Raw genomic sequence first — 17,589 nt, forward strand, 5'->3', positions numbered from 1 at the left:
ATTAGAAAGCCGCATTAGGCTATTTTCACATTTCATTGTTATCCGTTTTCCTATTTTAGTTTTAAAAAAATTAACGGACATGTTTTTATATAGTAATTAACATGTACTACAAATAGGCATTTCTTTCTAAATACTCACGTCACTTTTTTTCGCAAACTAAAGTCCGAACAACTTATTTAAAAAAATCTATAAATATTTATAATCGAAAACTATATAATCTTATTGACGCATATACATATGTACATTACATTGTATATCAATTGCTTACATAACACTGATCATTCCAATTGTCTACGACTAACAATAAGTAGTAGTCGGGGTTGAAAATGAAAGAAATAACGAACGTTGCAATTCCCTAAGCTTACTGCCGTGTGCACAGATTAATGGTTAACCGCTAGGTACGGACGTATCAATTCAACACAGCACAATGGATTGAATTAATTACCAGCGCACGGCTTGGCGGGCGCGGCACTCACTGTCTTTACAACATAATTTGCACTTCGAGCGGTGTGATCAAAGCCGCGGCCATTCGATGGCGGCCTCTTTGATCGTGACGGGCCTTTGAAAGCCGCCGCCTCCGCAGGGCATGCCTTCAAATAGTCAATTTTGAACGACGTTTTTTTTGTTAACCTGAGTATACCTACATATCTTTATAACCTTTATTATAGTAAACACATAAATATCTTCTGTTTAATGAGAACTCCACAAAAATCCTACGGCTTATCTATATATTAAGATCTCACACCATCATGTTTGGTATCGTTTTATCTGTTCTTTAAATAACATCAAAAGTGCTGGTTCAAATGATTAAATTATTAACAAAAAAATAGCGAAATCCCATTACTTTTTTTTATTCATTTAAAGTAGAAAAATATAATACTTTGTGATGAATGAGAATCTTACATATTAATCGTGAATATAATACAGCACACAAATCAGATAAACAAAATTTTGCCGCCTAGACGATGTAAATTTATCGGTTCGGAGTCTGGTTTTTATTTGGCCAATTTAAAAAACAAATCTGAAATAATAGAAGTAATATTTACCGATAACAACTATGTTGTTTAAGTTATTTTAATAGTGTATATTTTATGCTGACTTTTATTCCAGGTTTAATCTGTTCCTTGTTGTAGATAAAATACAGAATGCATTAAATGGTTATACCATATTAATAAGGTATTAAGCAAATTCATTATTTTGCTATTTAAAATAAACAGCTGTTTACTATCGAGTCGTGTCGAGTCGAATATAGAACAAGTGTTTAAAGGTTAAACGAATGTTTAAAACTGCAAGTGTTGTTCATAAATATTCATATATTATTCTTACCTTATAAAGCATCGATCATTAATTTAAAGTATAAGAACTTTTACTATTCTGCAATTAAACAACAATTTAAAGAAATTTATGTGCGTAATATTCCGAAACTATGCTTATGTTTTTTGGATAGAAAAATAAAAAAAATATTATCTATAAATAGACTGTGAAACGATAATTATTTTAAAGTGTGTAATTTTAAGATATGGCTTGAGACTGTCGAGATACATATCTTTGTATTTATGTAAATAATATGTTTATACAAACATATATTCGTATTTTATTAAACCAATGATATAATACTAAATATATTTAAAACTATAAAGTTAGTTATAACTAAACTATAAACTTTAACCACCATGTATAAGGATATACTTGGATATTATATTTGATTTACTCGCTATCTTCTTAATTTCAATCTTTTTAATGAACTAAGATTTTATTAAAGTTAACGACTTTAATAGCATATTTATGCCAACGTTAGAATAACCCCGTACCGTACACCCCATAACAAATTATCGATACAAATAAAATACTAAACGTACGTACGTGCTTTAATCTGTTTTAATTTTTATTATGTATCTAAAATAATATATCGAAAGTCGTAATCTCTGAACGTAATGTAATGCAAATTATTATTCATGGATTATTTATAATGTCATGTTCAGTATTAAATACGTACAAAATGCAAATTAAAAAATACTAATTCCTGACAGAAATTTGAAACCAAGTATATAATTATTAATACACTTGTAATACTACGATGGAACACTAAATATTTTTCAAAAGTTATTTAAGTTAACTTAAAAGTTTTGTGTTATACGCTAATATCAGTTAAATTGTGATTAAAAGTTGAAATCACTAAATTGCTGTCCAATAACGAACTGGAAGTCGAAAACTGTATTTAAACGATGTTGGCAGCTCTTGGTTGCGGTAACCGACAAAGGGATAAAATATAGAGGTAATTAATTTGAAGGCGCGTTGCACGCCAGCGCAGCTCGTGTTGACTGCGATGCTATCTGCCTTCCGACTCGCTTGGCTGCTCCGAGTAGGCATTTTGTAGCTTAAAGCTATGTTTACACTAATGCGAGTAAAACATTCAGTTACAACTTTATTTTTAAAAATTAAAATGATTATGCAGACCAAATTCAAACGAGAGTTTATACCGATTACCGACGGAGATCAAAACTAAAGGAAACAATGTATAATAATAATACAATATATTTACGTATCCGTTTTAGAATCACACTCAAATAGTAACGCCGTTACAGTATATACACCATTCACCACACGCAATGAATATGATTATTTACTTTTAGGACCCGGCGTAAATAAATACCTGCAATGTAAAGGAAGCAAGACAGCTGAAATTTAATTCTGGGGTAATCAAATAAAATAAAACCTTTTGCTCGACGCCGAGACAATGTGGCGTAGGCGGTCTCGACGTAGTAGCGGGAAGATCAAAGAGACGGAGATAAGTATCACCGCAGGCGCAGGCCGAGAGCCGACGCCCCTATTTTTGGATACATTTTAACAGTTTTGCTTCTTATCTATACACTATATGTACATGTAACTTTTACTTTATAATGGTTTATGTGATAAAAAATATTTAAAAGGGATATCAACTATCAAGTGTTAATTTTAATTTAAACTTGCCTATTAAAATATTGGCTATATAAAAGGTAGATATTATAATTCCAAATCTTATTACATGCTACGTATGTTTTATAACAATAATACCTATATTACTTTGTTTTACCGGTGAACGAACTATACCTACTCGTGGTAAGCCCGTTACTAATCGAAGTCACATTACTACAAACATAAATTTCTTTCTGCTTTTAGGAAGCTATGAAATTATTCTGTAAAAAAGGCTTAAGCTTATTTCGGCTAAAAGCAGGCTTGGCGGCTCGTTTGACAATATTTTTGAACTAGCAACAATCGACATAGTTGTCACCAGCATGTAGCCGCTTAGCCGACAAAGAGCAGCGGTAGCGTAGAGCCATTGATATCATTTAAATCCCTTTACACATGCCGACGAGAAACATCCCTGTGGGAAAAGGGCGGGAACCGATCCTTGCTAACGTTTATTAACGCAATTCACAATTTTCTGTATAATCTTTTGACGGAGCGTTTAGCGTATTCATTGTGTAGCGTGTAATTGAGTATGCATTGAACGACGAAGATTTAAAGACCTGATCTTAATATCAATACAATATATAAAAAAAGTCCTTACTAGCAATATATTTGTAAAAAATGTATATAAGAATAATTCTATATGTCGCTCCGAAAAAGTAATTTAGCAGAAGCCTTTATCGCAACTGTTATGAAAGTTATTCTACAGATACTTTATGAGGAAATGAGTTGCCCGCGTGTAAGGAGTCCCCTCAGTTGTAAGGTTAGGTAACCTATATCCGTCCTCGAGGTTCAAGCTCCCTGCGTACTAAATTACATCAAAATCAGTTTTGTGGTTTAGCCGTGAAAGCGTAACAGACAGAGTTACTTTCACATTTATAATATTAGTGTGTATTTTCAATAAGACTGTAGTCTAATAATTTGTAAATTGTTCATACAAAATTAATATTATTATCAAAAATTAATATTTACTAAACACAAATATAAGTATTGAACTCTCCGAAGCTGACTAGTTAAGGCTTACAAACGTAAATAAAATATCTGGTTACTTTTTAGTTACTTCATACTAGCTGCTTGTCCCGACTTCGTACGAATAAAATACGGATTCATCTCTAGATATTTTGAACCAATAAGATGTAGTGAAGAACATTCACCAACCGACCAAGTTTTTGCGTGTAAACGGAAAAAACCAACAAACGAAACTTACCACTTTATAATATTAGTATGATTTTTGAATACTATAAACACATTCAAAACACTTTTCAAAATAATTCAGATGTTATTTTTTGTAATGAAGAAATAATTGATTAATACGTTATCAATTTTCGTGATTAAAATATCAATCAAAAACGACTCACGAGTAATTCTAAAATAATAAAAATCTAGCTGTATCGAATTGTGTGAATTAAATTATTAATAATTGCTAAATCCATATTAGATTCGCAGCATCAAAATACTAGCGATATTTTAGTTAAGCACATTTGGTATTATTATATGGCAGTAAAACTTCTATATCACTAATCTTGAGCTCTTCTAATTTGAATTAACGGAGCATCTGTTATAATATATAAGTTGAAGAGATTGATGTTTAGTATTCACGATAATCTCAGGATCTGTCCAATTTGAGAAATTATTTTCGCGTTAGGTGGTTCGAAATCGCGAATTATATATAGATTATATAACACCACGCTACGAGTTGCTCACGAGGCCGATAGTTATAGATAGATATAATAGCTTAACACGGTTGAATCCGCGCGCAGCAGCTTATTCTACAAATTAAGTTGTAGGTATTTTGCTACTTGGAATAACGTTTTTTGTTTTGGTAACAGTTGGTGAAATTTTTTATACTGAATTGGCTCATTCCCAAGTAATTTCTGTTAACAAATCTTGTTTACGACGCTAAAATCTTGTCAATATTAATTTATTAAGATAATGCAGCGGTGTTTCTTTTCCGAATCGGTGGTAGTTTCTAGATATCAGTAAGCAAGGGTAATGCTTCAATATTGAATTAAGCATTTTGATTTTGAATGTAATCTTTCTAATAGAATTTTCTTATTTAGTATAAAAAATATGTATGCATTGTAAAAATAATAGCGATGGAAACCTGGCTATAACTAAAATATTATGACAATCGTTGTTTGGTATGAAATTACAATGAAAATATAAGCAGAATTTAGAAACCATACATTGCTATTCTAGTAATAATTTGATATCGTCTACATCCTGTAATGTCATTACAGAGTGAAAATAGACCTATCTACCTATAAAAGAATAAATAAATAAATGTAAAATGTTAGCAAATTTTTTATTAAGAAAATTATAATATCAAACTTAAAATATGGTATTCACATACACACACAGTAACAGCCTGTTCTGCTGGGCTAAGGCCTTTTGAGGAGAAGGTTTTTTAGAGCTTATTCCACCACGCTGCTCCAATGCGGGTTGGTAGAATACACATGTGACAATTTCAATTAAATTAAATTAGGTTTCCTCACGATGTTTTCCTTCGCCGTCAAGCACGAGATGAATTATAAACACAAATTAAGCACATGAAAATTCAGTGGTGCTTGCCCGGGTTTGAACCCACGATCATCGGTTAAGATTCACGCGTTCTAACGACTAGGCCATCTCGGCTTTTTTTTCTGTCACATACACATAATAGGCACAAATTGTTACCGTTTCAGGTTTTAGCAATTTTATCTAAGCTAAATAGGCCACCACCTAAATCTCATCAAGGCTCTATAATTAAATCGGTATTTCGTTATATAATAGTAATAATAACACCTCGAGGCTATTACGACGAAATCAGTTTTTGAGATCGGCCGACATGGGAGGGAACTGGTTTTGACGTAAAAAGCGTTCACGCCGCCAGGTGAGAGGGGCAGAGGAGGAACTGTAATCGTATGTTATTACTTCTTTGAAGTGCCGACGATACCGCGCGCTTACCATAGATTAAATGATAATTATCGAGACACCACGTCGCTTACGGCTTACAACTCGAGCAGATTCCTGCAACTTACGTATTATTCAGAATCATACTATATATCATACAGACGAAGAAATTAAGATGCATTTATTAAACGAAAATATTTCAATTTTTTTTAATTCATTATTAAAAAATAATATTTATACGCAAATTTCTTAAATTAAAATTGTTTATTTTCGTTTAGAATATCAAAGATTGATAGACTGTACAGGAAAAACTTATAATATACTCACCCTTCTAAGCTCATATCTAATTAATTAATGGAGATAATAATAATGGTAGAAACTTGAAAATATTATTCTATAAATAGCCTTAAACTGAACATAGTATTATTAAATGTTTTATTCCAAAACTGGCGTAAATTCAATTCAGTTCTCAGTAAGCGTTAAATACTTTCAAAATATTAGCTAGAAAGTGAGATTGCTAGTAAATGTAATTTGCTTAATAACATTTAGTATTTATGGTGTGAACTGAGTTCTATGATTTTACGTAAGTATTCAAAACAAAAAGATAATCGTTTCAAATGATCTGGAATGTTGATAGTGGGGTTTTATTTCTGCTATTCAGTTAGCTGGCGAGCCGCCAGCTGCGGTCGCTCCACTTCGCCTGCGTGGGCAATGCCCACTCGCGGACATATTTACATCATTTTTTTTTCTAATGCACAAACCTTATATAATATTATATTTTTAAAGTGGTTTTTTGTATATTTAAGTAAGATATCTAACATAGGTAAATTTTAAGGTTTGATTATTTATTTATATAGAAATAATTTAAAGTTAATTTATAGTATAGTATATATTATTTTCTTTAATCTTTGACCTTCGCAATCACATTAATTATTCGGTATGTAGATTTGCGTTAGAAACGTACATTTAACCTAAAGTTAACGAGCTTAGCAGTTTTTATAATATAATTAATAATTGAATACAAGTTTTACTTTATAAAATCATGATGTTATTAACCACTAATAACCTGCAAATACAGCTCAAATATAGAGATATTTAAATTAAAATTAAGCCTTTAACCCACTACCTCTGACGCAGAGAGCAAGATTAGTGACCGCCGTATCAAACATTTGACAGAGAATTCAGAGAAACAATAAAAAAGTATAAATATATATATATAGCATATATACATCTTGCGTTAGCGATGGAAGGTTAATATTAGTTATACAATAATAACCTATATACAATTGAATCTTCAAGCCGGTTGGCGAGGTTGGTAGATACATGCCTTTCACGCCAAAAATTTTGGGTTCGATTCCCACCCAGGACAGACATTTGTGTGCATGAACATGTCTGTTTGTCCTGAGTCTGGGTGTAATTATCTATATAAGTATATATTTACAAAGGAAAAGTAATATATCTGTTGTCTGGTTTCCATAGCACAGGCTTTGTACAAGCTTAATTTGGGATCAGATGACCGTGTATGAAAAATTTCCCAGGTATTATTATTATCAATCGATGTCCAGTGTCTTGTTCATCATCTAATGTATTATGATATGACAATAAACAAACCAATAAAATTTGTACAAGTTGGTACTGGTATTGGTTTATATATGTTATTATGTATAGGTAACAAAAGTATTTTTCGTGGTGCGTTTATACTTATTTACTTTGTGTACTTCCGGATACTCAGACGCAGGGAATTATAATGAGGGCCACTGAGTATAAAGCGTTATCTATTTATTTCATTGATTGATATAAACTTTAACGAATTTGAAACTTCAAGAGCGAATAGTTCTAAATATGAACGCGTTCACTCTGTAATATATGATGATCTATTTATTTGTTTTTAAAATAAAACCCTAAATGTTTAATAATACCTAACAAGACACATAATGATGACAAGTAAAAATTAAATGACTACGTAAAATAAATAAAAGCAATTCTGTAATATCGAGCGATTGTGAGTAGGGTCTTCAGAGAAGGTCCATTTAAAGTGATGAAACAGCAATGTAAATGGCAGCTCCGATTACAATAGCTCACGTTGTTGCGTTTTGTAGAAAACTGAGTAGGTACCGATGTTTATCGATTACCTACATAATACACCGTCTGGCAACCAACAACGTCATTACTCGAACCTCAAAAATGCCACCCAGGTAGAACCATTTTAATATTTTACACACTTTTTGTGTTTCTAGCCTATTGCAGCTTCTTAAAAATGTATTTGTCACTTAAGCTTACTGTTTCTTTGTTCCTTAAAAAATATGCTTTATTGTTCAAAATCTAAAATTAATAATTTATTTAAATTATATTTGAATAGAACATATTATTTCCATTATATTTGTTAAAAAGTTAAAAATGATGTCAAAAACATTCGTACTTGCAGATGACACAGCTTTTTTACATACAATTTTTAATAAAGAAGTAGAAAACATAAAAGCGCTGCTTTATATTGTTCAATATTGTCTTCCAAAAAAAATTTTATTGGGGATATAAAATAGTGTTTGTTAGTAAGTCATTTTTGGAATACGACCTCATCTCGGTCGCAGATAAATCGTCGACAATAAACCTAACACGAAGAGATCGTAAAATTCTAATTCCAAGCCGAGCGTAACGTTACCGTCCGGCGTGCGGCGGCGCCCGATCTTACCTGAAGTAAGTATACGCCTAACGCATCCCATCATATCTATTTTACTAGAAACTAGAGTATGCCTACAAATAGTATACATACATAATATTTTAATCGCTCATAATCGCTTCATCTTTCGAAATGTACTCCCATATAACTAACAAGAACACATCGCTGATGGAAATTCTAAGTCTAAAGTATGAATTGTTGCTACTTTTAATGTGCGTAACGTGATTAATTTATAATTATTATTAAATAATATATGTGAATTACATTTACTATATATAACATAGGTAACATATTAATTACGTATACGCAAAACTAATGCATTATAAATGTAGTGATACTTTAGTAAATTAACAATTTACTTACAAACCATTAAGAAATAAATGTAAAAAGAAGTTTTGAATTTTGATTTCAAACAAAATACAACAAACAGCAAACGTAACTCTAATTACATTTATATACATTTTTGTTCTATCTTACACTGGGTTTGTTTGTGGAAATGATTAGTCAGAGACTTAGATTTGTTAAGTTTATTTAGTAAATGTGTTTTCTCACTTGAGCGTAAATAAGGCAGGAGCTACCTGAATCTATGCGATGCGGTGGTTCGTTTCATATTTAACATGCTAACTAAATGGATTAAAATATGACTTCCATAGCAGATCAAATTCGTAAAAACAGGAGTTTCAAGTTTTTATTATTATGGGTAAAAGGGCGTACACACTAAGCTTTCATAGTCAGTAAGTAGGTATCTTTCTACTTACAATTATCTTTTTTGTAATCGGTGGGTATGGGTCGTCGACCGCTTGGAGGCTGCCAACGTAGCGGGCCCATAGTATATACGTGCACCTTCCTCTATCTTTGCCCTAAACAGTAAACACATTTACTACTTTCTTTGGCCTACAATCAAGTTAGTGTAGAAAACAGTAAAATGTCTGCAGTTTTGCTTATAACTAAGTATCGTGTTATTAGACATTAGACTGATAAAGTTATATAAAAAATCATAAATATAGTTTTAGTTTACCTCGCCATAATACGATCGCGCCCTACTATAATTATAAGATATTTTAAATTAAGCTTATATATAATAGCTTATATATAAACTTGGATGTTCGTTGTAACAGAATAGCTATATTTTTAACTTTCAAAATTCGAAAGTAAGATTTTTTATTTCAAAGTGTAAGAATGTAAATTCTTAATTCTCAAACAAAACAATAAAAGTATTGGGAATAATCCTGGTTTTGTAGAATTACAAAAATATATCTGTAAGGCATTCTTCAGGTTTTGTAAACGGATTAAAGCAAACAACGTGATTTAAGTCGTTATTGTCGCTTTTTAAAAAAGATGTTTTAATAATGTATTCATATTATAAAGAAACAATTTTGTAAATCTTACAACATTATAAAACTTACACTATTTGAATCTTTAATTGCTCGTTATCAACCATGTCTTTAATAAATAATAAGTAATAGGAATAATAATATATTAAACATAATCATTTAATTTTTAAGCAGAACATGTTTTATTGATCTCATACTTAGTGTATAAACAGTGTCAATTGCACATCTAGTATAATACCAAATCTAAAATTAGGTAACTATTCGTTACCTAAGCTAAGGTAAGTTCAAACCAAAGATTTGCTTTCAAACCAATACCTGAATATTTTACATTTCTTATGGGTTGTCCCATATATTATAGGTAATATAATTCGACCATTTTATTAATGTCTCTAGAAAAAGTCAGGAGAGACATTCAGACTACTACTACCCTAAGTTTCATGATACGAAATTCATATTTTTTCAATTTTATTGTAGAATCTTAAAATTAATTTATTAACCGTTTGGCGCTTAAATGTAAATTAATATTTTGTCCTCTTAAAATTAAGGATGTACGAATATTATATATATATTGTTTATTATTTTTGTTCAACATGGAAACAAGATTAGCATTTTTAGCCATTTCTGAGATCGTAGATTACCTATAAACGATTGTTTCTTACATTTATGAGTATAAATGTAATAAAAAATTTACCTATACGTTACATGCCGATTCTGTTGCTATAAAATACTTACATAAATATTGCAAGGAATACAATATACAGTTAAAAATGCAAATATAAAGAAAGTAAAACTGTTTATAGTCATAGTTTAAATTAAGTACATATACATACCATTTGTACTATTTTCTTTTGTTCGATGTTTATTTACTGAAGTAATATAAAAAATATTCGGTATCTTTAAATTCCTTATACTTACCTTAATTGTCTTAAAACACAATAACTCAAACATAATAAACTTGTGACAACCCTACCACAGCTACCGCACCGCGCCCGCCGCCCTACCCGCGCTTGCCTTCTCCCTTCTTCCATCCATGATCCATCAGTCAGTCACTCAATGAAACGTATAGGGGACGGTTGTACGCTTACTCGTTGCGCCCGATATTCACGCGGACAACTGGGTCACGAGGTCCGTACGCATTTTACCAAACAAAATATTTTGTTCAGTGTTGTGAATGATTTTAGTGATAGTGAGCTAATTCTTTGTGGAATAAGAAACTAGCGGCGCTTTTGAAGTGTACGTGATGCGTGCGTGAGCGCAGCGCATGACGTGCTACGAAACGTTGAGAGCTTCGGCACCCGCCGCAGACGCCCCCATGGCGCACCACTTTGTCAAGTGGTGGCGCAACAAGTTTAGAAATGGATATAAGAAATTTAGTAGTAAGTAGAGACCAAATATACACCATACAACGACGTAACAGACTGTAAAAAGGCCTGAATGGTACCTTAGCTTAGGACAACATCTGTTTCTAAGAACTGGCGTATGAGATAAAAATATTACAATACCTAATCATTTTAAGCTTATAATCAAATTGGTAACCAATAACAATTATTAGCATAATCATCGTTATAACTCATCAAACTTAGATCCGGAGCATATAGGCTATTATATGATTATTACATTGTTTGTTTTTTTTATACAAAATACACTAAACAACACACAAAAATTAATCAATATGATATAAAAATTAATCTTGTCTGTGTATGTTCAATTACTTTTATCTATATATATTTATATATATAATATCCATCCATTTTTTTATTGTTAAGTGATACACATTACAAAATTGCGATTACTCAATAGCATATAAAATATGGGGCTTAAAATTTTCGAGTTAGTTTCAATTAAAATATCTAATATTTTCAACATTAAAAAATCAAAACAGTTGATTTTTATCAAATAATCGCAATCGATATATTATTCTTTATATAAGCACTTCTAAACAAGATCTTTTGAATCGTCGTTTTACAAGATTCATGACCAGGTCGGAATGAAACAGCGGAAAAATACATAAATACATTATTATTATTATAACACTTAGCCTTAATTGCATTAGAAAAAATCTGTAAAGACGCTAAAACATAATTATTTTTTATGGATAATTCATTATCAAAGTAGACGTGAATAATTTCATTTTATTTATGCAAAATAGATAAGTAATGTATTTGCTTATTATATGTATTTTGTAGTAAGTGCTAATAATATCTAACTAAGTATCAGTTAAAAATACTTCTGCTATGAAGACAACTATCTATTTGATACTCTTTACTTCAAAGTAAAGAGAGATTTCTTTGATCTTGTTCTATTTAGTTACGAAATATACATAAACTGAACACTTCAATTAAAAGAAGATACGAGCATTTTTGTTTCATAACGTTATACGCACATCAGGCGTAAAGCACAGTTTGTAATATAAATATAATTTTAAATGCAAACTAAGCCGCGTCGCTCATTTGATTAACTTCAAAGAGAAAAGTTAAAAGCACTCGCCGAAGCGGAGACAATGATACCTTTTATTTGACATCAAAGAATTCCCGGCTCCGAGCTTTAAGCTCTTCTTTCGAGTGAATAGTAAGCATAGCCCGCTACAATTTATAGTAAGCGGCGGATACAAAGAACTTTTTTGGAGATGTAGAACTTTTGTCGCATAATTTAACGTACCCTTCGTATGTGGCTCATATTGTTTTATATTAGAGAATAGTGAATTTGAACTTGAAGCCAGTTGCCTTGAGAGCCATCCATGTTTTTTTGGGGAATTGTATATCGGATTTTAAAAGAAATAAATCAACTATCACTAAAAAAATTAAAATAGGAAGTAAACGTATAAATATGATATTATTTTAAATAGGCATATATGTAGACTAGTTTGAAAATCATCGCCGCTGGCGCAAGAGCGTAATGACAGTAATGAGGGCATGAATATGGTGAACGCGTTTGTTGCTCACGGACTATGTGGTCATTTGTAATTGACATTTAACTTTGATGATTATACGTCTATTGATACGAAAGCTAGAGGGCCTTGATAAATCCATGTTAAAACAAGTGCATTGCTAATGTTTCAAGGTTTAAATAATGTATTTAATTTATCGTGTAAAAAATAATTAAATATATATTTTTTTCGGTGCGTAGGTACTCGTATACTGCATGCGTAAGATACAAATTAGAAAGCGTGCTTGGAATAAACAGTTCTCTTTCACTTATGTTTATAAACAATATGTAATTCCAGGTAATTCCACGTATTGATTATTACAAATCAAATTCAAATTTGAATTTAAATTGATAAAATATTTATTAAAAATATTATTAGTCAATAATGTTTGTTTAAATAAAATCCAATTCTCCCCCATCCAGTTAAATCTAAATATTTATTTAATAATGTCTACAACAAGGGATCACGGTCGAACTTGCTACTTTCACGCTGCTAGGCGAACACATATTGTGCTAGATAAGCAAGGTCTTAAATTAAAGTAATTAGGTGCAAGTAACAAGTACCTCTGGCGTCGCCAACCAAGGGGTTGGCTGCCAACACAGAGATGCAGTGAGCCATAATATATCAAACGTACGCTTTTTTTTTTGGCGTTTCTTAATTATTATTTTTTGAGTACGAAACCGTAACAGCCTGTGTCCCATTGCTAGGCTAAAGGCCTCCTCTTCTCTCCTTTTTGAGGAGAAGGTTTGGAGCTTATTCCACTACGCTCCTCTAATGCAGTTTGGTGGAATACACATTTGGCAGAATTTCAGTGAAATTAGACCCATGCAGGTTTCCTCACTATGTTTTCCTTCACCGAAAAACACGTGATGAATTATAATCACAAAGTACTATCTCTATATCTATCTACAAAATTATTGATGCAATGGAAACATTCATAGAACATTTTTTTTGTTGGAAACTGATTCAAAATATTTTATAATTTAAATATTTTCTCAAAATACAATATAAAATAATTTCAAATTATATATAAATTCTTAGAACTTTTTTTAAATAAAATAAAATTAACGGCAGATGTGAGCCTTCGAAGGTAGAGCTTTAAAGCATTAGGCCCATGCCGATCTCTCGAGCCTTCCGAGAAATAAGACTAAGCCCGCCCTGCGAGCGCCTTACTGCACCCGGCTGGGACCGCTTGCTTTATATAAAAATCTTTTGAATTTCGCCGATCATTCCTCAATTTCTGATAATACGTAGTTGCTTTTTATACCTGTCTAAAATACATACAAGATAAGTAATTACAAAATTTATTGTCATCGTACTATTTGATCAGTAAACTGTTCTCTTTATATAATTTATTTTTTTCTTTTGTTTTAATATATACTAACTGATACATTTTTTCCTAAATGAATACGAAACAACAAAAAACAATATCGAACAATTTGTAAAATGTTTCACGCCAAGTATTTTATGCATATGTGTGTTTAGTTATTTCGTTTTTTTGTAGTAAATATTTGCAAGTCAACATACAGTGAACAAAATAAAAACATTGCACTATTGTAATAATATTGAATACTATAATAATGCTTTTTTATATTTTTAGTATTAATTAATTCATAAATACTTTTTATTCCGTTTTGACGTACAGTCAACATAATATTTGAATATAATCTACATTATTGCATGTGTTTATTTATTTGTAATATTTTCTGCAGTTGGTACTGAAGGCGAGCGAACTGACACCGAAGAATTAGTTGGCAGAGCGGCATCACAGTGCTCCGCGCCACCAGACCTTTTACCCAGTGAAGCAAGAGCTCTATTGCAACCCACTACGCCGCCACCAATACCTGCTCGTAAATCGGAAAACTTTTCAAAAAAATTACCACCGTCTGAAAAGCCTGCAGATAACACAGACGATAAGCAGCCTAGATTAAGATTTGAGGTAATTTCTCAACCCTATCACAATATTACTTAGAGCTTAGTATATTATACATAGTTTTGTTCAAGAATCTTACTATTTATTACTTATGTAATAATTTACATATACGATGTTATTTTGATGACTATATCTAGTGTTTATCATTCATGAGTTGACTACGCTATCTAAGTTAGCAATTTATTGAATAATGAGATGATTCATCTATTTGTGTCGTATCAGTCTCCGGGCAAGCGGCACGCTTTGTCTTATAATATCTCACTGATCGTAAAGGCGCGACTAGTTTCCTTTTAAAGTTTCAGATAAGAACGCTTGTCCTCGCCGCCGGACACGCGTTTGTTCGGCGCCACTAGTTATCTCCGTTAGTTGAATGCGGATACCTCATTATGAACTCACGATTCTAACCCTGAATACCCGTCATGTTGTCAGTAATGTTGAAAATAAAAAATATTAACCTAATAATATTTTTTTTTTGTTATAGGAATTAACATGCGATGTAGAATTAAAACATCCAGAATCATCCAAACAGCAACCACTGCAGTTCTCTTTCACCCTTTATGACCTCGACGGACACGGGCGAATGACAAAAGATGTATGTATTTATACAATAGCTATATTAGACTAAATTTATAAATTAAAGTACTTATTCAATTGACGATATTTTTGTCGACAGGATATAGCCGGTATAGTGTCTACAATATACGAGTCGATAGGAAAATCGGTCACGGTTCCGCATTATGGATCCAAAACGATACAAGTGCGTTTAACGGTTGTTCCGGAAGACGGGCGAAAACGTAGCCATAGAGAAAGGAGAGAGGAACGGAGACGGCATAGAAGAGAACAGTCGACTAATACAAACGCTGCAACACCAGTGGAGTGTGTTGAGAACAGTGAGGATGAACATCAAGATAGGCTATCTAATGACGATGATGCTTCCTCTAAATCATCATGCTCGGGTGACCGTCAACCACCGCAAAGACCTGCACCAGTATTAAGACAAAGGTACCACCGCCATGCACGAAGAGAAGCTCGGGACAGAAAGCACGCAAAAAAAAGATCGGGGAGTTTGCAACGTCGTGAATTACTTGAAATAATACAGGCCAATATGGAGAAAAATCATCTGAGCTTTCAAGCATCAAGGTTGGCATTGTTATCTTCTTATTAGCCTTATAAAATATACTGTAAATTTATTGTTTTACTGAAGTAGTATTTTATTACGGTTTTTTATATATTATTAATAATGAAAGGTGTTTAAAAAATTGGTATGAAACAAATTTGTTTAAAATTATAAGCAATTATTTTTTTTTTACAATAAATAACAAATTCAAATAATATTTTTTTCAGAAAGCCCTATCCTGAACCTGTTGCTAACGAAGAAGAAATCGCGAATAAATATCAAAAACTCAGAAATAGATCGTACACAGTGAGCGACAAGCCATTAAATTCTTATCAAAAACAGAAACCTGAGTCCTCTAACAATGGCTACTTAGATTTAGCATGCGGCGGTGACTCGAACTTGTGTAGATATGACCGCTATTTGCACGCAGTCATATGTTCGTCGGCGCGGCACGCACACACGGGCTACCATCAGAAGCAGACGCAGGCGGCGCGACACGCGCGACCTCCTCATAACCTCAACTCCCGTTCCCGCTCCCACGACTTGCCCGCAAAACACTCCACAAAACAGCCGAGAGTGCTTCAAATCATATTTTTATAGAATTCGAGTGTGGACATGGTCGATATTCGACTCTGTCCTGCTTTAATTATAAGGTGGGAAAAGGAATGGAATGTGGTTACCAAGACTGTACTGAAAAACTAGATCTACATATAATGGGGAAGGTACATAAAACTAAATTAGATTTTAATTAAATGGGAACTCGTACATTTAGACTATTTGATTGTTAAGGGATGCATTAGGATTACTTATTTATCATTCCATGCTTAGCATAGTCAGAATCAAAATTTGTTTGAATAGAATAATAGTATCTGTCGTCATGTAAATATTAATAAGGTGCCTTTAACCCTTTAACCGCCCGACTTCATATCTGTTGGCGTGCCCCCAGCGCCCGGCACAGTGAATCGAAACACACAATACAATTTTCTAAAAATAATGTTAGTAATTCTTCTAACTTTGGACATTATTTTTAAGACTTCTAATTAAGAGGCTAAAGTGTATTAAACTGTAAACGATTACTTAGTTAACTATTTACCTAATGTAAACATATTTTTGATAGAATACAGCGTAATTAAATAAAAAAGCTGATAAAACGATCAGTGTTATTTTGGTCGTAAATATACGACTCAGGCGAAATGGGCCCGAAAATATTTGTCGGATTAATTCGACCTAGGCGGTTAAAGGGTTAAAGAACATAACTCAGTGTAGTAAAGGCGACGTAAATGTGAAGTATGTCTCATTTCAAATTGTGCCTTACTTTTTGACAACAAAAATTATTCACTCTCTTTCAACAATATAACATTTTAATACTAATAATTGTATATCAATGCTCATTAGAAAATGAAGAGTAGGCGTTACTAAAATAACTCATTTAAAGAGTTACAGACTGATTATAGAAATAAGTATTAGGTGCTTGGATTAAGGAGGTATTTTAAAAAAAAATACAATTTATGTTTGTAAATACTAAACAGAGTACTTAACTGCTTGTATTGTATCGGTAGCAATACTACTAATATTGTCGACATTATTAATACTGGTGTTATTTTATTTTCGAGGTTGCATTACCATTATCAGTATTCATTATTTTAAGTTATTTAATGAATCTCTAAAATATTTTATCTACCTCTAATTTTACTTTATTAGTAATAATTTTTTTTTACAAATATTTATTGTAACAGCTAAATCCTAAAATTATGTTAGTAT

General features: G+C 31.9%; 1 protein-coding gene across 1 annotated transcript; it reads left to right on the plus strand.

The window, feature by feature from the left end:
- Positions 1-10,907: 10,907 nt before the first annotated feature.
- LOC126771821 (protein naked cuticle homolog) lies at positions 10,908-17,552 on the plus strand. Its single transcript, XM_050491971.1, has 5 exons — positions 10,908-11,228; positions 14,491-14,717; positions 15,193-15,303; positions 15,385-15,851; positions 16,056-17,552. Exons 1-5 carry the CDS (start codon positions 11,114-11,116, stop codon positions 16,426-16,428), a joined length of 1,293 nt encoding a protein of 430 aa, XP_050347928.1. The 5' UTR covers positions 10,908-11,113; the 3' UTR covers positions 16,429-17,552.
- Positions 17,553-17,589: the final 37 nt, after the last annotated feature.

Source organism: Nymphalis io, chromosome 1 (genome assembly GCF_905147045.1).
Source record: "Nymphalis io chromosome 1, ilAglIoxx1.1, whole genome shotgun sequence".
NCBI lineage: Eukaryota > Metazoa > Arthropoda > Insecta > Lepidoptera > Nymphalidae > Nymphalis > Nymphalis io.

Bases quoted from the DNA above. Each gene is read 5' to 3' on its own strand.
- LOC126771821 (XM_050491971.1), top strand. From the start codon at position 11,114: ATGACGTGCTACGAAACGTTGAGAGCTTCGGCACCCGCCGCAGACGCC. The intron at 11,229-14,490 runs GTAAGTAGAGAC...TATTTTCTGCAG, and splicing joins TGGATATAAGAAATTTAGTA to TTGGTACTGAAGGCGAGCGA. The intron at 14,718-15,192 runs GTAATTTCTCAA...TTTTTGTTATAG, and splicing joins AGCCTAGATTAAGATTTGAG to GAATTAACATGCGATGTAGA.